At 49.3% G+C, this 23,248-nt stretch overlaps 3 protein-coding genes across 4 annotated transcripts; all 3 read left to right on the top strand.

Moving 5' to 3' along the window:
• Positions 1–2,476: 2,476 nt before the first annotated feature.
• Positions 2,477–5,143, top strand: LOC112895008. 2 transcript variants are annotated; one of them, XM_025962867.1, is made up of 4 exons: positions 2,477–2,715; positions 2,998–3,060; positions 3,294–3,356; positions 3,640–5,143. In XM_025962867.1, exons 1-4 carry the CDS (start codon positions 2,568–2,570, stop codon positions 4,788–4,790), a joined length of 1,425 nt encoding a protein of 474 aa, XP_025818652.1. In that variant the 5' UTR covers positions 2,477–2,567; the 3' UTR covers positions 4,791–5,143. The 2 variants fall into 2 exon arrangements, with proteins under 2 accessions (XP_025818652.1, XP_025818651.1); XM_025962866.1 differs by having other exon boundaries at positions 3,637–5,143.
• Positions 5,144–6,810: 1,667 nt separating this feature from the next.
• Positions 6,811–9,117, top strand: LOC112894964 (protein O-linked-mannose beta-1,4-N-acetylglucosaminyltransferase 2-like). Its single transcript, XM_025962817.1, has 3 exons — positions 6,811–7,083; positions 7,412–7,468; positions 7,817–9,117. The coding sequence occupies exons 1-3, from the start codon at positions 6,939–6,941 to the stop codon at positions 8,965–8,967; spliced, it is 1,353 nt and encodes a 450-aa protein (XP_025818602.1). The 5' UTR covers positions 6,811–6,938; the 3' UTR covers positions 8,968–9,117.
• An 8,918-nt stretch (positions 9,118–18,035) lies between these two features.
• On the top strand, positions 18,036–20,739 carry LOC112894108. Its single transcript, XM_025961716.1, has 4 exons — positions 18,036–18,399; positions 18,534–18,599; positions 18,927–19,058; positions 19,308–20,739. Exons 1-4 carry the CDS (start codon positions 18,252–18,254, stop codon positions 20,471–20,473), a joined length of 1,512 nt encoding a protein of 503 aa, XP_025817501.1. The 5' UTR covers positions 18,036–18,251; the 3' UTR covers positions 20,474–20,739.
• Positions 20,740–23,248: the final 2,509 nt, after the last annotated feature.

The raw sequence follows: 23,248 nt of genomic DNA, 5'->3' as shown, positions 1-23,248 counted from the left end.
CATTCTTTATGTTATAAATAAATTATTTTTAAGCTATTTATAAACAACACCTGTTGAACTTTTAGAAGCTAAATTATTTAGAGTTGTCTCTATGATTAATAAAACTAAGCTTAATATGACTGATCATATATAAATATTAACTTTAGTATGACTAATTGTATTATAATTTTAATTATTATCTATAATAATATATTAACTAGCCCAAATTCAAAATTTGAAGGATGTATAATTAGGCACATTATATGAAAACTATTTCAAAGTTGTCTCTATGACTAAATATAACTATTTAATTGTTTAAAATATTTATTTAAAATTTATAATTAATATTTCTAATGATTTATGACTGATGATGTATAATTTATAAATAATATGATTAATGATGAATATTTTCATACACAAACATCCGAATATGGAACTGAATTTGAACTATCTAATTCATATTCATATTCATCTATTCGAGAATATCCAAAAATTCAAATTAAAATATGGAAATAGCGATATCTCAATTTCTACGCATCCACATCCAATTCGCTTCCACCCCCTAACACCAATTTTATATTTTTATTTTTGGGTTATTTTATATTTAGTGGAGTATATTACATGAAAAAAAATTAAATTTAGTATATAAATCAAATGTATAAATAGTTCAAAAAAAAGATAAGAAACTCTATATCACTTATCATGTTGGGCTAAAATCTTTCTTGGGACTAAACCAAATTGGGCATCCATGGCACGACTATCTGAATCTGATATCCGAGCAAACTATTCCGATATTATTAGACAAAATTAAATGTTGTTCTATTCAAGTGATTGTATCTCAGACTCTTAGTATCTATATATATTTAAAACATGAAAAACATTCGAATATCCGTGTTTTGATATCAGATTGGTACCTGAATGCATTCAGATGGATGGGCGGTTGGGCAATATCTGTTCCATCTTCAGCGCTAATAAGAGCAAGCTCCTTCCTATTTCTGTAATTGCATCATGCATTTACTATTTCTAAAAATTTCAAAAATACTCATATTTTAAATAAAATCATGGTTTTCTTTTAATTGCAAAAGATATTTATGACTGTTACAATTATATAAACAAAATTGATGATTTATCACATTTGAAGATTGTTAATGCATGGTACGAAAGCACTTAATGCATCAAAGAAAGGCCAAACAGTAATACAAAAGCTATTTTTTAGACACAGTCAATATGGATTGCTAGGGGTTGTTGCGAAAACCGCCCCTATATAAATGTTGGTGAAAATGAACCATTTACACAACTTGCCAACAAACCACCCTAAAAGTATATTTCTAAGGATGGTCACTTAAGCCTACCACTTCCATAAATGGATTTTTAGAGGCAGTCGCTTAAGAGCGCAACCCCTAAAAATAAAATTTCACTGACAAAACAAGATTGAAAAAATATCTAGTATTTTTGTAGGTACCTATATCTACACACATGCACGCATCCCAAGTCACAAATCATGTGCCTGTGTGCAGTTTCTAGGATTCACCTTATCTTCTCACATACACATCCACTTTTGTACTACATAAGCATTCCGTTCTTTTTTATTCACCTCTACAAACTTCGTATTACACATTTAATGCTTTAAACAATCTTAAATGAAAAGGTTCTCAGAATATTTGAAGCACTAAAACCTTAGTATAGAGCATGTCTCCATCCGTGGTGCTTTTAAAGCACTAAAACGTTAGTATAGAGCATGTCTCCATCCGTGGTCGTTTCAAATATTCAAATATTTGAATTTAAGAATATGAGAAGCTATAACAGATATTTGGGCCTCTAAATGACCTCAAATGAAAAGATTGAGAACTACAAAGTTTAGATCTTGCTGAGCTCTGCTATTTTTGCTATTTTGATATAAAGTTTGTCTTCATCCAACTTTATATATATAAAAATATATAATTTATTTATATGCCAACTATTTCCAGGAGAGATCATATTAAGAAACCACACCTTAGAAATCAATTTCTAAGGCGAGCTGACCAAACAAACCGCCTCCAGAAGTGCCCCTATTTCTAGGGGTGGTTGGTCTACAGCATCGTAGCTTCTAACACACACTGGCCGCCCCCCCCCCCCAAAAAAAAAGTCCATTTTTCAACATCACATGTATTGGCATTGCGTAGTGACTTTTGGCCCGAACTGCAGCAAAACGTTCATGATTAAATTCGTAGCTCTACTAGCACACAAGTCAGATTTGAAGAATAGTGTCTACTTCTGCACCGCACGTTTATTTCTCCCTTCTCTATGACCAGGTCAGATGCAGCCTAGTGGGACTCGGATCTCTAGATCGCTCAACAGTTGCTTACTAGCTAGTAGCATATGAGTTTAACCTTATGAAGCATTTACTCGATAACCGATTAAACAAAGTAACTAACCAATACCTTGCTGAAGTCAATGCATGTTTGGCCATTTAGCAACGTGCATTTGGACAAACTCAATTGGTGTTGTGCATTTTTTTCCAGGTTAAAACCCTCTGAACCCTCACGCCGCGTCCTTACCTTACTGCTGCTACGATTGGCAGCGGCGGCAGGAAGAAGAAGGAAGAGGCGATGAGCTGCTGCGAGGAGAGACCCCGGAATAACATGAAGAGCTGGGCGCCGACGATCCACCTTAACATCGGCTTTGTCGTCGGCGTCCTCTTCATGCTCCTTGTCTATCTCGTCATCTCGCAGCAGGCTGCGATCAGCGGACTCAGCGGTAATAATTAGTAATTCATCTCACCTCATCACAATGCAAGTTTCAGGTATCTGTTGTGTAAATTATGATTGTAGATGATGCTTGCAACTGTTTGTTAAATTGGGGATCTATCTCCATTTACTCAATTGTGGTGAAGGTGGTGATATGATTGTAAAATGGACATCCCAAAAGATAGATCATAAGCTAAGGGGCTTCCTTACCTTCAGTTTCAAGTTAGGATCCTTGTCCTTCCACAACCATTGAGCTGACGGCAACGGTTCTTGCTTGTTGCTTAACATGCAGTTGCAGCTACGGTAGCACAATGGATCGCGGATAAACAACTGATTCAACGTCCTGGTGAAACATGTAAGTGAGCCTTCCTAAAAAATACATTCGGCTCTCTGGGAACCATTCCCTGGAAAGATTTCCAGCCGGAATGGTTAGCTAATTTGTACTGTACAAATTAAGCCGGAACGGTTCTTACACTCATTCCAGGCTAACCGAACGAGGCCTTAAGTGAGCATGCAACTATGTTTATTTCCTATCTGTAGCCCGCAAACTGACGGTCAGTTCTTGCTTACTTGTTGCTTAATCTACAGTGGTCACTTCGGACTTGCAGCGGATATCGAACAAACAATTGGTTCAAGGTTCGGGTGAATCAGGTGGGCACTCCTGTCAATTTGATCAAATTTGCATGCTGTCAGGAGGGAAAAATTAAAAAAGTTGAGTGGAAAATCATTGTGGAGCAAAGGGCCAACAGGCCAAATTTCCCACTCGTTTGTCAGCCGGGAGATGTAACAACGTGGACTGCAGAAATTTGGAAGGAAGAAATGACAGCTAGCTATCAAAAATCTGAAAGATCCGATTACTAAGCTCTGGTTCACAAGAAATCAAGCAAATTATTAACCACAGTGAATGTTTGCCTTTTCTTGGCCTGTGCAGCAGAGAATGGCAAGGTGGTGCACAACACGAAGGGGTACTACTCCGAAACCTGTGAAGTCCATGGCGATGTCCGCGTCAACGGCACAGCCCTGTCGGTGTCCCTCGTCCCGAGTAGCTGGTCGGAGCGCCGCGAGTGGAGGATCCAGCCGTACTCGCGCAAGACCCTGCCGGGCATCAAGGCGGTCACCGTGGCGCAGCTGCCGGACAAGGCCGCCGCCCCGGCGTGCACGGCGCGCTACAGCGTGCCGGCCGTCCTGTTCGCGGTCGGCGGGCTCACGGGCAACTTCTGGCACGACTTCACCGACGTGCTGGTGCCGCTGTTCATCGCGTCGCGGCGGTACGACGGCGAGGTCCAGCTCCTGATCACCAACGCGCAGCCGTGGTGGCCGGCGGCGTACAGGCCCATCCTGCGGCGGCTGTCCAGGTACGACGTCGTGGACCTCGACGGCGACGAGCACGTGCGGTGCTTCCCGCACGTCACCGTGGGGATCCACATGCACAAGGACCTGAGCATCATCCCCGAATGGGTGCCGGGGCGGCGCCGCCTCTCCATGCCCGACTTCACCCGGTTCCTGCGCGAGATCTACGCGCTCCCGCGCGGCGCGCCGGTGAGCCTGGTCCGGGAGCCGGGCAGGAGGCCGCGGCTGCTGCTGATCCACCGGAGGCACAGCCGCCGGTTCATGAACGAGCAGGAGATCCTGCGGGCGGCGGAGGCGGCGGGGTTCGAGGCGGCGGCGATCGACCTGCGGCGCGACGTGGGCGTGGAGACGCAGGCGCGGGCGGTGAACTCGCACGACGTGCTGCTGGGCGTGCACGGCGCGGGGCTGACGAACATGCTGTTCCTGCCGCCGGGCGGCGTGCTGATCCAGGTGGTGCCGTACGGGAAGCTGGAGCACATCGCGAGGATGGAGTACGGCGAGCCGGCGAAGGACATGGGGCTCAGGTACCTGGAGTACAGCGTATCGGCGGCGGAGAGCACGCTGATGGAGACGCTGGGGCCGGAGCACCCGGCGATCAAGGACCCGGACGCCGTCCACCGCAGCGGATGGAACAACATGACCGAGTTCTACCTCAACAAGCAGAGCGTGCGCGTCGACGTCGCCCGCTTCGCGCCCACTCTGGCGCGGGCGTTCGACCACCTACGCCAGCAGTAAGAGGCAGGGGTGCTCGAAACGGCTTAGGATGATCAAGACTACGCTTCTCCCTTAGGGCAGCCACAGCGTGCATGCAGTATCGATGCCCGAAAGATCGCATCAATATCGATGCTGCATTTTAAGTTTTTGCCGCAGTGTTGTGCATCAGTGAAGTGGGTCCCGCTAACAATTTTAAATAAGCAGAACAGTTGCTTTCCTTCCCTTGACCAGTGCTCGAGCAGGCAAACCGGCAGCTGGAAATCCTATTCTATTGAATAAGCATCGAGGAAAGTAGATTCATCGATGCTATGTTTTTTTCGTTCCATCGGTCGTTGCAGTGTACAAACCGATGCTCCAATTGGGCATCGGTTTTTTCGCAACGCTGTGGCTGCTCTTAGCCTGTCTGATCTTTTTTGGAATGGCAAATGTTCACTCCTTCCTAAATCATAGATCGTTTTGATTTTTTAAATATAGAATTTTTTATGCATCTAGATATACGTTTTCAGAGCCAGACAGTCTTTGGCATCTGTGAATTGGTCACTCATCGTTTTTCTTGATACAACCATTTCAATGAAATGGTAAGGTGCTCGACCACTTCTACTAGTTCACACTGTGTCAAGTGACCTGCTCTTGTTGTTCTATAGTGTTGCTGGGTTGATCTTTTCATTGCTGATGTTAGTCATGGTTAAATGGCATTACCAGGATATAAAATAAATTATGCCAAATGATAGGTTAGCATGCTATTATCAAACATACTCCCTTCACCCAGGCCTAGGGCGGTGATCTCTTTCTCTATCCACACTAGCTAATAGAGTGAAGCACGTAACTCTACAAATATTCGTTTACCTCCATCTGTCAGGTGGTGGATTGGTGGAAGTAGGACTAAAGGGTATTGCACCGTCCTGTTATATATGGAGCCCCATTCGGGTGCAACAATCTCGTCGAACACTCGCACCGATTCAAGGACTCAAACTCAAATGGACAAACTCAGGTGGACAGGTTCCACCGTAAGAAAATCTTGAAAAAGTTTCTTCCTTGACACTACCAAAGTTGTTTATTCCTTCCTTGGTTGTTGAAACTTTAATCTTTTCTATTTAACAGTAGATTCAAATTTGATTCCCAATTTGGCTCTACAGTCTATTTTTATGGTTCACGGTATTAAGTCTAATGTGAAAAGATTATTTTATCCTTTTAAAGTGTGCATGCTTTTATTAAGCATGGTCAACAGAAAAATCATGCTGAAATTATTATATGATCAACAAAACAAGAGCCCAAAAAATGCAGTAATATGTACAAATACATAAACCAACCTGCTGATTTTTTTCTTAAATTTATTGGATGCAAAACCGTACTAGGCACATCAAGGGCAAAATGGTCTTTTCGCACTTGACTTAACACTGTTATTGGTAAAAATAGACGGTAGTGTCAAATTGGGAATCAATTTCAGATTTGGTATCAAATTGGGCAGATTCAACTTTCGAAGACCAATTAAGGAATAAGTAACTTTGACGGTGTTAAATAAGGAATTTTCTTAAAAACCTTACCAGCTGACGCTTATTTCATGACTGAATCATGGATGTATTCTTCTAAACATTGAACCTCATGGATTGAACAAAGTTTTCTGAGAAAAAATAAGCAGGAACTCTCTCGTGCTGGATTTTAACCTCCTCTCATTTCCCGTTCCAACTACACAGAAAATTTCCATTAAAACAATTGAACATGAAAATCTTGTATTCTTGTTACGGTATATACATCTGAAAGCTCGATCAGAAGAAGATGCGCATGTGTGTACTGTAAAAGGATAAATCAGTCCACATTACGTTAATCCGACGTAACAACGTGCATGTGAGCAAATTCGATTGGCATCAGTTTCAAGGGATCGGTGGATCGCGATGCATGAATGACAGTGTTTCTGATCGTTTGACTAGGTTGGATTTTTTTTCCAGACTAATACCCAATAAGAAGTACTCATCATACAAGTAGTGTAGCTAGCTAGGAGTAGTCAACAACCATTTGCACACTAAATTACCCCCCACGAGATTAGCCTCGAGAGCAGCATAGATTGATACTACAAGATAGTAATGCGTAACAAAAACCAGCTTCAGAAGCAAGCAAGCAAAGCCAGCAGCTGCACAGAGCTGAGCGCGGCGGCGGCAGAAGGAAGTTGCCATGCGCGGCGGCGAGGTGATGAAGCCCGGGAAGAGCCAGAAGGGCTCGGCGCAGAGGCACCTCAACGCCGGCTTCGTCGCCGGCGGTCTGCTCATGCTCCTCGTCTACCTCGTCGCCCAGCATTTCGCGGTCAGCGCCCCCCATGGTAACGAATCCTTCGATCCACCTTCACCATGGCTATGGTTCCTTGCATATATATATGCTCCTAGTAGTATGGTTGTAACTGGTATTCTCACCAGAAAGCTGGTTCATGAGGTGTTCCACCAATGTGTGCTGATCAATCTAGCTTTTCATGTTAGTGATGAACACTGGTTGTTCAGTAATTACTTATAGTTTTGACTATCACACCAGAGATGATAAAGTTTTGTCCATCTCTATGACCAATGTGGTTGAACGATTATGCTTGTTTCCAGCATGTAGCCTATGACCTGAAGATCATATCTTGCTTAATGAGCTTCTTGCTTAATTTGCAGTTGTCATTACGGAGGCACTAGAGGTCATGAATAATATCAAAGCTCAAGGTGAAATAGGTGAGCAAAATCCTGTTGTTTTGATCACAGTATTTTCTCGGTTATTTGTTTCAGATTGAGAATCCAATGTCATCTTAAAAAGGTAAAACGAAAATGAGCATGATAGATTGACAGGATCGAAGTCAACATGTGGGGAAGAGTGAACCCTGTCTCCGATGCCTCCCGATATTATAACTGATTACTGATTCATCTGAGATCTTGATCATGGCTAAATAATTAACCAGCAAAATTTGAGATCTGGGGATCAAATATTTGAGAAAAAATTGCTTATACACAATGCTAGTGGCTGGAATGGTGAACGAGAGCTAAATCACCATGGTGAATCTTTTCGTTTTCCTCGGCGTGCAGCCGGGAATGGCAAGGTGGAGTGCAAGATGGAGGGCCGCTCCGACACCTGCGAGGTCGACGGCGACGTCCGCACCAACGGCACCGCCCTGTCGGTGACCCTCGTCCCGGCGGCCTGGTCGGAGCGCCGCGAGTGGATGATCCGGCCCTACTCGCGCCGGTTCGCCAGCCTCCGGAAGGTCGCCGTGACGCGGCTGCAGGACTCGGCCGCCGCCCCGCAGTGCACGGTGACCCACGGCACGCCGGCCGTCCTGTTCGCGGTCGGCGGGTACGCGGGCAACTACTGGCACGACTACGCCGACATCCTGGTGCCGCTGTTCGTGGCGTCGCGGCGGTTCGGCGGCGAGGTCACGTTCCTGATCAGCAACATCCGGTTCAAGCCGCAGTGGCTGGTCAAGTACGGGGCGTTCCTGCGGGGGCTGTCCAGGTACGAGCACGTGGACTTGGACGCCGACGAGCAGGTGCGGTGCTTCCCGCACGTCACGGTGGGGCTCCGCCTCGACAAGGAGTTCAGCATCGTCCCCGAGCTGGTACCGGGGGGCCCCCTCTCCATGGCCGACTTCACCCGGTTCCTGCGCGAGACCTACGCGCTCCCGCGCGGCGCGGCGGCCAGCCCGGCGCGGGAGCCGGGCAGGAGGCCCAGGCTGATGCTGATCCACCGGGGCCACTACCGCCGGATCCTGAACGAGCCGGAGGTGGCGCGGGCGGCGGAGGCGGCGGGGTTCGAGGTGGCGGTGGCGGAGCTGCGCGGCGACGCGGGCGAGGCGGAGCAGGCGCGGGCGGTGAACTCGTTCGACGCGGTGCTGGGCCTGCACGGCGCGGGGCTGACGAACGCGGTGTTCCTGCCGCCCGGCGGCGTGCTGATCCAGGTGGTGCCGTACGGGAAGATGGAGCACATCGCGCGGGCGGAGTTCGCGGAGCCCGCGGCGGACATGGGGCTCCGGTACCTGGATTACAGCGTGAGCGCGGAGGAGAGCTCGCTGATGGAGACGCTGGGGCCGGAGCACCCGGCGGTGAGGGACCCCGACTCCGTCCACCGCGGCGGATGGGGCCAGGTCTTCGAGCTGTACCTCGCGAAGCAGAACGTCCGCATCAACGTCACGCGCTTCGCGCCCACGCTCCAGGAGGCGCTCGACCACCTGCGCCGGCAGTAGGGGCAGCCATGGATTTGCACACGTTTGTACAATTGTCTCGGGGGAGCGTAAAGATGCACTCTTGGCGTATTGATTTGCGGGAGTGGCAGCGGCGTTAAGTGGCTTGGTTTCGTGCTTCCATGTTCCGGTTCGTATTGGCTCCATTAAATTAATCTGTGAACAGAAAGATCACAAGTTGACAACTTGGAATTTCATCGTCCTTGGTACGAGTTTCCTCGCGGCCCCATGTCGAAGAAGGAACAAGGCCCAGGCCCAACCACAACCATATAAAGGAGCTGGGCTGCTACATCTCTGTCGGTTCCAGAACTCGGCCCAGGCCCAATCGCGGGGCATGATGACCGGGGCGAGAGACGCCGAGAGTCCTGCGCGCTCGTACGCGAATTAGTCCCACATCGCCCGCGCGAATCGGATCACCGTCAGATATAGGGCGCACGGTCTTAGCAATCCTCGTATACATATCTAAACGGTAAAGTGTGGTGTTTACTTGTGCGATTCTAACCGATGAAAAGTTCTCTTTGCAGGGAGGCGCCTTTTTGTTTTTTTGAGTACAACGCAAGTGTCTGAAAACAGCAGCAAGACTCAGGCCCAAACAGCCAAGCTAATGGAACTCTTAACTCTCCAAGAAATTTGGAATTCCATCGTCCTTGGAGTTGAAAACAGCAACAAGGCCCAGGCCTAAGCCCCAGTGGGCCAACATTCGATTTACGAAAGAAGTTGGGCCATTCGAGTCCCGGATAGTGTTTTTCTCCGCGATGCATCCATGCTGTCAGCCTGTCAGTTCCAGCCTGCACTGCAAATCTGGAACAAGCCAGCAACTGATTACACGCAGCCATGCAGGCATACGGGCCGTTGGCCTACCTCCGAGTTAGGCTATCTCCAGCGAGGGGCTGTAAACCGTTCGGTTCCCTATGCGCGGAGGATACTGTAGCACGCTAACGCTCCATCGGTGTACTCCAAAGCGTCCGGTAAAATGGAGGAAGCGGTCTGCGTCCCGCACAGAGGGAGGCAGGAGCGGCGTCCTCCATCGCCTTTGCCCGCCCTGTTCGCGCTCGAGGCGGCTCCCGCGCGTGGGGCGGCAGGCCGCGGGAGGGGCGGCGCGCGGGGCGGCGCGGGACGGACGGCGCGCGGCAGGGGCGGAGGAGGGGCGCGGAGGAGCGGCCGGCGGGGCGCGGAGGGCGGAGGAGCGGCGGCGGGCGCGGAGGAGGAGGAGGGGCGGGCGGAGGAGGAGGGGCGCGGAGGAGCGGTCGGCGGGGCGGGGCGGCGGGACGGCGCGCGGCAGGGGCGGAGGAGGGGCGCGGAGGGCGGAGGAGCGGCGGCGGGCGCGGAGGAGGAGGAGGGGCGCGGAGGAGCGGCCGGCGGGGCGGGACGGCGCGCGGCAGGGGCGGAGGAGGGGCGCGGAGGGCGGAGGAGCGGCGGCGGGCGTGGAGGAGGAGGAGGGGCGGGCGGAGGAGGAGGGGCGCGGAGGAGCGGCCGGCGGGGCGGGGCGGCGGGACGGCGCGCGGCAGGGGTGGAGGAGGGGCGCGGAAGAGCGGCGGCGGAGGAGGGGCGGGGCGGGCGAAGGAGGGGCGGGCGGAGGAGGAGCGGCGGCGGAGGAGGAGCGGCGGGGCGCGAGGGGCGGGCGGAGGAGGGGCGGGCGGAGGAGGAGGGAGGGGCGCGGGAGGCGGGAGGCGGCGACGGCGGTTGCGGTTGGGGAGAGGGAAGTTGGAAAAAAAGAAAAAAAATTGAGATGGTGGGGTATAGAAGATGGAAATAGAGGATGTTGTTGGAGTTAAGTTTGGTACAGAGAATGAAGTTGATGTGGAGGAAAAGGATAGGGGATGAGATTTAGAGGATATCGCTGGAGATAGCCTTAGGGCATGTTTGAATCACGGCGACTAAACTTCCATTCCTATCGCATCGGATATTTAATACTAATTAAAATATTAAATATAGATTAATTATAAAAATTAATTGCATAGATGGAGACTAATTCGCAAGACGAATTTATTAAATCTAATTAGTCCATAATTTGACCATATTATGCACGGTAAACATACGATAATGATATATTAATCAAATTTAATAGATTCATCTTGTGAATTAGCTTTTATTTATACAGTTGATTTTATAATTAACATATATTTAATATTTCTAATTGGTATCCAAACATCCGATGTGATTGGGAGTAAAATTTAGTCATCCGGATCCAACAACAAACACTTACAAAAACGGCCGGCCACCCGTGCGCATGCCGTCTCATCCGCGTCGCGTCGCCGTTGCGGTAGTGACGTTCAATTCAAGCCTCGCCTGGCCTGCCAAGGGCCGTGACATCGTCAACCGTCATGGTCGCCGGCCGGCGCTGCTCGCATCACCCGTTCATCGAGCTGGGTGACGGGTACCGACCCAACCGAATGAGCCGGCCGCATCGAATTGTACTTCCGTCCGCCGAAAGCAACCAATTAAAACAGGAGATAGGATTTTTTTCCCGGACAATAAAACGGGGCTTGGATGGCGATGGATGAATGCCCAACCAGCACGTTTCTAGTCTCTAGTCTCTCTCGTTCAAACAGACTGTTACTACTTGCTCCATGGCATCGTCTGTAGCGGCTCGTTTCAAGATTAGGCTGCCTAATGTTACCGGCCAAACGACTCTCTCATACACCTCGAGTAAGTAGTAGACCATCACCATGTTGTTTTCCTTGCACTCAATCAAAAGCCCCGTTCCGTCCGGTAGAAATTAAGCAGTTAGAAATTAACCCGGGATGACTTTGTCGTACGCGTGCATCACTACCTGTCATCAGGCCTCAGGCGTTTCGAGGAATCGATCGTGGGTGACCGGCCTTTAGATGTCGCCACCACGTTCGCGCGTCTTTTTTTCTCCTTTCGTGACGCCACTTGTCCTAGCCTTTCCGGTGATAGCGGAACAAAGAGAATTAGCCGATGTAACTGTAGGCTGGGGTTGACTGTTAGGCCGACGTAATCTGGATGCTGCTGTGGCCTGATGTAGCCTCTCTTTTTTTTAAGGCAGATGTACTCATGGTAAGGGGAGAAGAAATTGAGGTCGGTGGACGTTGCAAGGATGCACATACGTGCTGGTCACTCAGTGTCAGTGATCGATCACCTGCCGGGATCAAGAAAAGAGCCAGAGGCTGCGTTTGGAAGTAGGGATTAAAGGCCGGAATCGTGAATTGGAATCGTACGCGCCGCAATTCACGTGTTTGGACGGCTTCCGCATTGACAGCCAGAAACCTCCCACCAATGCCGCGAAATATTGGGCCAGTGCGCGGGCGCCCGCCCACAATTCGGAAACCTCCCGCCCCGCATTGCTCGGCATCTTAATTCCCCCCACTCCCCGCGTACCGGTTCACGACCAAAAAAAGAAAACACCGACGCCGCCCCCTCCGCGGCTTCCTCTGGCGGGCGTCAACAGGCGCTGGTACGTGTCCTCCAGCCCTCCTCCAGCAGGCAGCGGCGGCGGCGCGCCGGCACGGGGGGGAGCAGGCCAGCAGGGGGCGGCGGCGGCACGGGGGGAGCAGGGGGCGGCGCACGGGGAGGAGCAGGCGGAGGCGCGCGGGGGGAGCAGGAGCGGCGCGGGGGAGGAGCAGGAGCGGCGCGGGGGGGGGGGGAGCAGGGACGGCGCGCCGGCACGGGGGGAGCAGGCGCGGCGCGCGGGGAGGAGCAGGGGGTGGCGCGCGGAGGGAGGAGCAGGGGCGGCGCGGGGGGGAGCAAGGGCGGCGGCGCGGGGGAGGGGCGTGCCATACCTTGTCAAGGTCCTCCGCCATTGTTTGCAGCAGACAAGAAACCTTCAAACTCAGTTTTCTTTAAAATTTCAGATTAATTCAGCGTTGGGTTGCTGGTCTAGACGATTGAAGGTATGTGATGCCTAATTGTTGTGTCTTTGTTGTATGTCCTAATATTTATGAACAGTGTGTGTGCATTCTAGCTATACTATGTCAGATCTCGAGTTGATTTCTTATATAACCGAAGAAAATGAAAGAAGAAAGAAGAGAAGGATTGTGTTGACAAAACTATACTTTGAGTCAGTGGTTCTTGGGCTTGCATATCTTAGTTCACAGAGGGCACCAAGGGGTGTAGGGTGCTTTAGCAGTGATGAGCAGTTGCACAATTATAGGAAGTATTTGCTTAAGGAGACGTATGATCGGTCTGATGTTACATGCTACGATAAGTTGCGTTTGACTAAAAGAAACTTCCATGATTTGTGTGCCATATTGTGGGAAAGGTGTGGTCTGCGTGACAGTGTATATGTTAGTGTACAAGAAAAGGTTGTTATGTTCTTGCTAGTAGTTGGACATGGTCTAAAATTGAGGTTGCTTCGTTCAGATTACAAGCGTCTTTAGAGACTCTAAGTGCGGAGTTCATTAAGCTTTCTGATCCTTCTATTCAACCACCTGATGATTACAAATGGAACCTTCTATTCAACCACCTGATGATTACAAATGGAAGTGGTTGGGCAATGCACTTGGAGCACTGGATGGGTGTCATGTTGATGTGTGTGTGCCTGTGGCTGACCAAGGGAGGAGGTATAGGAACAGAAAGCAACAGATCAGCACTAACATGCTAGGTGTGGTTGATTGGAACATGAAATTTTTGTATGTATTACCTGACTGGGAGGGCTCAGCTTGTGACGGTAGAGTGCTACGTGATGCAATGAGTCGCCAAGATGGATTTGTTGTGCCTAAGGGTACGGCTCTTTGTCTTGGTATTTTTTTTCTTTTATTTGCTTCTTAACTAACTCGATTGCTTGCCAATAGGAAAATATTATTTTGTTGATGCTGGATACACCAATGGACCTGGATTTTCTAGCTCCATTCAGATCCACTCGCTACCACTTGAAAGAGTGGGGTTCAAGTCAACAGCAGCCTAAAACTTCCAAAAAGTTATATAACTTGCATCATTCTCGTGCTAGAAATGTTGTAGAGAGAACTTTTGGTTTAGCAAAGAAAAAATAGGCCATCCTACGCATAGGAAGTTTCTTTGGCATTAAGAATCATGTAACAAAAGTACATATGGTGTTCAGCAACATCAATCTGAAAGAAAATTGCTAACTAGTAATATTATTGCAGATTTGAGTTATTAATGCTTGTTGCGTGTTACACAACTATGCACGGGATAGGCAGCATCATAAGGATGATTTATTGTTGCCGGAAGTGGATGCTGAACTAGCTGATGCGCCAATTGAACCTGTAGATGATGCTAACTTAATTACTAGTGTTCAAGTCACTGCTGAATGGAACTCTTTTAGAGATCAACATGCCAATGACATGTTTGATGAGTATCTTTTGAGGCATGGTGAACTAGAGACGCAGTAGGCCGTGTGGGATATCTTTTGTGTCAAAGCTGGCTGCATTATTTTGTGTTGGGCAGCTAGTGTGTGGTGCCTTTTGTGAACTTTTATGCATGCACCATATAGTTTGGCATACTATCCTTTGTGGTATTTTGACAACTATATGTGATTAGCACCATGGCTACAACAAAAGGAAATAAGAGGGTCTATCTCACTTAGACTGATGAGATGGACGCTGCATTGCTGGCTGTTCTCGTGGAGCATCACAACAATGGTGATCATGCCCAAAATGGTTGGAAGCCACATGTCTACAATGCTGCTATAAGGAATGTACGTGAGAAGTGTAATGTGGAGATCACAAAGGACAATATAGCATCAAGGTGCAAAACTTTTGACAAGCACTATGAGGTTATTAGCAAGATTCTTTCTCAGAGCGGCTTTGGCTGGGATTGGGTTAATGATAAACTGTTAATTGATAGTGATGATGTTTGGAATAAATATGTGGAGGTAAGTGCATGAATATTTTCTATTGTTTGTTTCACTCTTCACAATGGGAACTGCAGCAAATTGATTCATATATGTGTGTTTATGTAGGCTAACAAGTTAGCAGCTTGCTACAAGAACAAAGTAGTGAAGAATTGGGATGCAATCAGTACAATTTATTCAAAAGATTATGCCAATGGTCAAGGTGCTCAGACAGGTGCTGAGAGTGCTCAAGTTCTACCTGAACAAGTTGATGATGCATCACCAGATTTGCCCCAAAAGAAGCAGCGAACTGGTGAGGCCATTCTATCTATACTAGGAGATACGAAGACCTCATTCAATGATTCTTTGAAGTCCACCGAACCACTACCGATGCCTAGTGTTACTTCTCCTGCTGAGATCCTTGCAACACTTCAAATGGTACCTGATTTGGCTAGATCTGACATGCTAAAATGTTATGGGAAGTTCATCCTTAATGAACGCTTATTCCAAGCGCTCCTGGAACTCCCCATGGACATGAGGAAGAAATGGCTCTTGTTATTGAACTAAAAGAATGGCAATTGACGGTGGTACTGTATGGTAGTTATTATTTATAGCTTAAGAACTTGTTATCCTAAATAGGTGTTTCATGTTGTGATGGACAAAAACTATGTGTTGTATTATTCTTAAGAAATTGTTATCCTAAGTAGGTGTTTCATGTTGTGATGGACCAAAACTATGTTTCATGTTGTGATGGACCAAAACTATCTGTTATGATGGACAAAAACTATCTGTTGTGATATGTTATCTGTACGGTTCTTGTGACAAACTTGGATTATTGTTGTCATGTTTTTGTCTGTATAATGGCTGGTGCTATATTATTGTTGTCATTATTTTTCTCTTATTTTCTCATGATATACGTACTGTTTTTAATTATTTTTAGAATTTTTTTGCTATTTTAATATTACTGTCACAATATATTTTTATGAACATTACATCATATATGTTAAAAGTTATGGAAACTAAATTTTCATACATGTACAGCATGATATCTTATTTAAACTTTTTGAGGTATACAATTCATAGGTTTGTGCATCCAAACAAGAATTGGAATTGGTTGTTACCCTTGATTCCAGCTACCCATTACGTATGCATCCAAACAGCAGCATTGGTATTGTAATCCATTTCCATTTCGAGTCAGCTTTGGCATTCATAATCCAATGCAATTCCTCCAACTGAAATCCAACTTCCAAACGCAGCATGACCAATCTCCCCGGAGCCCAGACGCACCGGCCTGTACTTTTTCGACGAACTGGCCAAGCAGTCAAGCACCCCGCCCAGATACACACACCTTCCAACGAGCAACCTCCAAATTCCGAATCATTCCATGTGATAAGTTAGATTAATGTACGTAGCCCTTGCTTAACTACACCAGTCAGATCCAAACGAGAGGTAGTAGCAAACCATAGGGCCGATCTGCAGACAGCTAGTGTTAATCTATTAGTAGGGTCATGACAGATTTGGATGCATGCGCACGATCATTTGGGTACAAGACTACAAGTGCTACTGCACCACCCTTTCGATCGGAGTTTGGTAGGATGCCAGGTGTTGCGACATGCCTGCATAAGCCGAAGGCACTCGCGTGTGCATGATTCATGGGCATCAACAAACATCAAATGCTCGAGATTTTCAAAATCGCCATGGAAAATAAATCCGGTTGGTTTTTAGTTTTTTTCTTCTTCCTTGTTCTTTCTAGTAAAAAATCAGTCCGCTCGAGTTCGCATGCATACATCAGATGAAAGACAACATTTCTACTAACTGCAGCTGCATTTGTCAATGATGCCCTAGAGCTTTATTTCATTAAAAAATGGGAGGGGGTAGGAAAGAAAACACCATCTAAAGCTTGGATTGCATCTATCCCATAACCACTTGCGATTATCGTTAATCATTTCGTCCCAGGTAGGAGGCTAGGCTAGGAGCACTAACTAGAAAGTGATGTGTCTAAATAAACGGTTAAGATTTGGTTGCACGCGATGAGCTGAGTTGTTGCATGCCACCATGTTGGTCGTCAACTCGAAATGATTAGACATGGGGGCGAACATGCCTGGCGAGAGGTGCTCACGTCCGGGGCTTCAGTGACTCTAGGAAGCTGTGGCATGTAGCAGCATCAGTGATGGAGCCGATCGGTTGGCCGCTTTCTAATCCGTGGGGAAATGAAGAAGCGCCGTGAGCTGTTCAGATCTGATCGACGTGTTTGCGTTGATGAGGAGGACAGCCTGACACGCGATCGACTTGACAGCGCTAAAAATAATACGATCCGGCGGTGTTTTTTTGTCTTTTTTTTTTGGCTCCAAGTCGTTTCAGCTCCGGCACCCATGGGCGAGCTTAATATAGAGTATCTTTTTTTACGAAATCATAAGCCATAGGAGGGAGTTCCTATACATGTATGCATTGACAATAGAAACTTTCTAGTTTCTACGTGTGCGTCCCCTACCTGATATCAAAAAAAAAACTTTGTAATTGTTTATCTTGCAAAAACCAAATACTTGACATCTGCTATAATCGTTTGGAATGGTCAAATTGATATGGCGTCATTGTATTTATCATGAAAAATATTTTATAACATAGCAGTTTTATATTTTTTTAATACCATCTTCATAAAAAGCAGCAATTGGAGACCGTGTCATTATCCAAAATGACATAGATTTCTGAGCGGAGAAAATATACGGCAACATAAAACTAGAAAAGTTGGTTCTCCAGTACGCAGAAAATGGGAAAGCACGTTGCCTTCGTCCACGGCCAAAGCCGAAACTATGAAAAATGGCGGCAATGACCTGATCCAAGCCGATGTTACGCGAACCTAACGACGCGCGTATGCGTCCTGGCAAATTTCGACTGGCTCATTCGTGGAAAACAAAAGGAAAGTTGCCACAGACGCATGCCCACAGCTGTTGTTTCCTATCCTATCAGCTAAACGATGTGCGTCTTGCCAGGTTATGAAGACCTGATCAACACCATACCAACGCGGCACTCGCAGCAGTCAAGCGCTTTTTTTTTCCCTTTTTTTTGCAAACCTGATGATCCCACCGGATTAGCATGATCCCGGCCAGCACCTGGCACGAGAAAATTCCAGCTGATTGTTCAGAGAGGGAGGTCAGGGTGTAGATTAGCGTGGAAAGCAGACGCGTGCAGTACTAGATAATTAATTAATCAATTAAATACAATACAGAAAAAGAAAGTGCAAGGTGATTGATGCCACGCACAGCCTAGCTAGCTACAAAAGCCACGAAAGCTAGCGGCTTTGACGACGAGGCCAACTAGCACACCGCAACGCCTCGCTTTCCCTCCCTCTTCCTCGCGCGCTCTCGCCTCCCATGTAAGCAACGAATCGGGGAGGAAAGGAAAAGCCCGTGCGGTTCTCTCCCGAGCTCGGCAAAGGAGCTTCGGACAGCGCCCACCCGCCGTCAGTGGTTGCAGAGGAATAATTCGGGGGCAGACCACTGAGCAGCGAGAGGCGGGTCGGGAGGAGCGGCAGGCGATGGGCGGCGAGGCGAAGCCCGGGACCGGGAGGGGGATCAAGAGCTGGGCGCAGCGGCACCTCAACGCCGGCTTCGCCGCCGGCTTCCTGCTCGTGCTCCTCACCTACCTCGTTGTCTCGCAGCAGTTCGCCGTCACCGCGCCCAACGGTAAGGACTGAATTCTCCGCTCCCCTAGCTTCTTCCTGCACGGCCATCAGCCACCGTTTCATTTCATCCCTGAATTCCCTGGTTCAATGAGCCGATTCTCATCAGCTCTTGTCTCCTCCTCGTTTGATCTGCAGCTGTCGCTACGAAGGGGTCGCGGATTGCGGATAAGAAGCAGGTGATCGGAGGTGCCGGCGACGCAGGTGAGCGCTTCTTCTGCCATCTTTGATCGATCCCCATCCTTGCGTGCTCTGTTTTTCGGGGTTGGGTTTCTGAAACTCGTCGTGGAAAAGAGAAGGAACTGCTGAACTGGGCATGGTTGGAATCGAATAAGGTCAGAGTGATCCGTGTCTCCGGATTCCGATGTCCGGTGACACTGAATTTGAGCGAAATTCCATGCCCAGGGGGCAACGTATTTTATAAAACACAAGAATTCGTGTTAGATTCTGCATTTGGGATTGGCTCCAGACTTCCTTTTTCCTGAGTGGAACGGATGGATGAAAGAGGGTGTCTTCTTTTGCCGGACGCAGAGGTCGAGAAGAAAAGGGAGCAGGAATGGCAGCCCAAAACGGCGGCGGAGGAGCTAGACAAGAAGGATGCGTCGGGTGCCGTCCCAACCGAGGAGTCTCCGAAAAGAGACGACGCAGACCCCAAACCGCTCGGTACGTCCAAACACAGTATTTACTTCCCAAAACAAACCGACCCTTTTCCTACTGCTAGTTGTTGTTGCTTTCTGCATCACCGGGATTTGAGTGTGTGTATGTGTTTTTAAAATCTTTTGTCAATATTATGGAGCAAGTTATTCACAATTCAAAAAAATGTAATTTTTTGAATTTTGAGAAACTTTTTTAAGTAACTCTCTCTGGAATGTGAGCCCGGCGCAAACTCATTTTCCTTCCGGTGTGCAACAGAGACGGACAAGGTGGTGTGCAACACGGACGGCCCCGTCTCCGAGACCTGCGACCTCGACGGCGACGTCCGCGTCAACGGCAGCGCCCTGTCCGTGACCTTCGTCCCGTCGAGCCCGTCGGAGCGCCGGGAGTGGAGGATCCGGCCGTACTCGCGGCGGACCATGACGGGCGTCGACAGGGTCACCGTGACGCGGCTGGGGTCCCCGCAGGACCCCGCGGCGGCGGCGGCGGCGCCGTGCGCGGTGACACACGACCTGCCGGCCGTGCTGTTCGCGCTCGGCGGGCTCACGGGCAACTACTGGCACGACTTCAGCGACGTGCTGGTGCCGCTGTTCGCGGCGTCGCGGCGGTACGGCGGGGAGGTCCTGTTCCTGGTCAGCAACATCCAGCCGTGGTGGCTGGGCAAGTACGAGGCCGTCGTGCGCCGGCTGTCCAGGTACGACGCCGTGGACCTGGACCGGGACAAGCAGATGCGGTGCTTCAGGCACCTCACCGTGGGGCTGCGCCTGCACAAGGAGCTCAGCATCGTACCGGAGCTGGCGCCGGGGGGCCACCGCCTGACCATGGCCGACTTCACCGCGTTCCTGCGCGAGACGTACGAGCTCCCGCGCGCCACGCCGCTCAGCCTGAGGCAGTTCCCGGACCGGAAGCCGCGGCTTCTGCTGATCCACCGCGCGCACTACCGCCGGTTCGAGAACGTGCCGGAGATCAGGAAGGCGGCTGAGGCGGCGGGGTTCGAGGTGACCGTGGCGAGCCCGCGCGCCGACGCTCCCCTGGAGGAGACGGCGCGGGCGGTGAACTCGCACGACGTGCTGCTGGGCGTGCACGGCGCCGGGCTGACGAACGCGGTGTTCCTGCCGCCCGGCTCGGTGGTGATCCAGGTGGTGCCGTACGGCAAGCTGGAGCGCATGGCGCGGACGGACTTCGGCGAGCCCGTCGCCGACATGGGCCTGCGGTACCTGGAGTACAGCGTGGCGGCGGAGGAGAGCACGCTGCTGGGGATGCTGGGGCCGGACCACCCGGTGATCAAGGACCCCGAGGCCGTCCACCGCAGCGGCTGGGACAAGGTCGCCGAGTACTACCTCGGCAAGCAGGACGTGCGCATCGACGTGAACCGGTTCGCGCCCACGCTCGCGCAGGCGATCGACCACCTCCGGCAGCGGTAGGCCGCCGCCCGGGGGACGACGGTACATTCGTGTCCGGCGACGGCGTGTCGCCGTTGGGCCAAGGAAAGCGCAGGGGTCCGCGAAGACAAGGAACGTATACTGTATGCACTTGCATTTGCAGATAGGATAGCTTCGAATTTAAAGCGATTTGGTACAGAATTCGAGCGAGGCATTCTTTGAATTTGTTGTCTAGAGCATGTAAATGAATTGTTAGCGCATCGATCTGGTAGAGCAGCCGTCAAATGAAGTTGTTTGATTTGGTCTTTGCTGATAGAATGTACTAGTGTCGTGTACGCCGCCTCTGATTTTGACATCCTGATCTTGGTTCGTGAGGAGAAGATGAACCGTGTACCAAACAGCATTGTTCAGCTCCAAGTTCGGCTACAGAATGGACAGGGTGGCGACTGAAGGCGGCTTTGTATACGTGGAGCCTCTATTGGGTTCTGCGGCCGAGCGATGCAGCACGGCGGCCCACGACGGCCCATGTGTAACATGTGTTGTTATTCCGGGCCATGGATTACGGGGCCTGTTACGAGTCACACGTGTGACTAGCAGTTAAGATGTCACGCATTTATATTTTTCTAAATCGTATATCTAAATTAAAATTCGACTACACCACTGTGTTTCTTGCGATGAAATCCTCAAATAAGATCACACTTGGATATTTTTTTAGAACATTTTTTTTAAACGCGGAATATTTTTTTAAAAGTTGTTGTTCCAGCAATATAAAAAAAATATTCTGCCTTGTGTGATGGTTTGATTGCCAATCACACGTGTGACTTCTAGTATTTTCATGGATTACTTCATAGATCTAATGGGCTTTGTAGTCTGAACTACTACTCAGATCTCAGGAATGTTGTCAGGCAAATTTTGGTACTTAAATAATTTTTAATTTAATTGAACATTTTATCTTTCTCTATTACTATTTGTATCTGAACATTTTTCTCAAAATATTCTTTTTGTCATAACACTCATTTCCCTTTTTCAAAATATTTTTACTTTAGCCATTTAATGCTTAGAACAATTTTTGCTTTTAACAAAACAATTTTTCCATGCGTAAAACATTTTTTATTGCTTACATATTTTTTACTAGAACATATTTTTTCGTGGCCACAACACTTTCCTCATGTAGCTGGAAGATTTTTAAAAGTTACCCCCTCCGTCATCTCTCGACAGGCATGCATAATCCAAATTAATCAGTTTGCCCCCTGTCCAACTGCACCTCCACCTTCAACTCTACGGTGGAACTCTTATATGTAAAAATAATTTATGGTGAAATTAGAGCTATCCCCAGCCACACGAGCCGTATCGACCACTCTGTATATGAAATTAGAGGCATATAGCAATTCCTATCTTACTTTTGCAGCTGTAGTTGATATTGATTGACGGGGGTGGAAGAATGGTAGTTATCCGGTAAAGCGTTGCAATTTTTATCTTATAATTTCTATTTTCGCAACAGCACGAACTCTTGGATGGATGGATGGAGAGAGAGAGAGAGAGAGAGAGAGAGAGAGAATTTGAAAATCTAGGCTGTTTAAGTTGTCGCCGGTAAATGGTCCTCGAATCGCCAATGGACTAAGGCTAACCGGCCCAGCATGAGGCGAATCGGCCTTCTAGGGCTGGTTGAGTCCATTATTTGGGCCTAGTTAGTTGCCGATGCTAAACGGGCCTAGCCTTGGAACTTTTTTTTCCACATAGATTGATGAGGAGTAAATTAGTTTCTTGTCAAAAAAGTTGCTCTTAGTTTCCAAGCGTGTTTTTGATTGAACTTGCTTACTTGACCATAAAACGAATTTCGTTTGGATTATTGGCCCTTCCGTCCATTCCATCTGCAGCTGCCATGAGCCAGCGTATAGGGAGAACATAAAAAGACCAAAATACCCTTCATATTTCTCTTTTCCTGTACCCAAGCGCGATTTCAATCCCGTGGGGGTTTGAGCACTGACTACTGCATAGGCCGCCATGGGCGATGGTGATGGTCCGCTCCGATGAGGCCCTGCGCGACGGATCCACCTGTGCTGGCGCCAGATCCACCGAATCCATGGTAGAGCTTGGCGGCCCAGCTGGTGTCAGTGCTGGCCATCAACCGCGCCATCCAGGGCGCCGCGGGCGTGGCGCCAAGGCCAGCGCCCCGACCGGCCACCGACCGGCCTCGCCCGGGATCCTCCCACGCCTACCTGAATCCCCCTGCCCGACATGCACACGCCACACGGCCATTGGTTCCCGACGGTCGGGCCGCGACACGCCGGCGAAGCAGCACCCCTACCGCGGCCGTGTTCGGGCCGTTGCCCGGCCACCCCAGCACATCGTCCCCTCCCTCGCACCCCTATAAAAGGCCGAGATCGGCCCCTGCTCGCGCCCTAACGGCCGCCGCTCGCCATTGCTGAGCTCGCCACCGGAGCTCGCGCCGAGCCCCCTCCTTTGGCCTCCCTTCACCCCAACCAACCCCCTAGCTAGCTTGTCCTGCACCTCCTGAAACCCACCGGCTTCACCCCGCTTGCCACTCCTCTGCTGGAACCCCACCGCCGCCGCCGAGCTTCGGCTCACGCCGGCGAGCCCCTTCTGGCCGTCCCTGACCCCAACCAAGCCCCTTCCCAGGTAGCTCGTGTCCCCCTCATACTTCCCCACCTCCTTCCCCTCACCGCAGGCGAGCCCCCTCGCCGAATTCCCACAAAAAACCACCTAGCTCCAGCCAAGGGCCACATTGCGAGCACTGAAATATTTTTAGGATCCTTTATGCAAAATCTGAGAGCCTATCTGTAAGGTTTAGTTTCA

Source organism: Panicum hallii, chromosome 5 (assembly GCF_002211085.1).
Source record: "Panicum hallii strain FIL2 chromosome 5, PHallii_v3.1, whole genome shotgun sequence".
NCBI lineage: Eukaryota > Viridiplantae > Streptophyta > Magnoliopsida > Poales > Poaceae > Panicum > Panicum hallii.
Note: the sequence above shows the minus strand (reverse complement) of the source record. Positions and strands in the feature narration are given on the sequence as shown.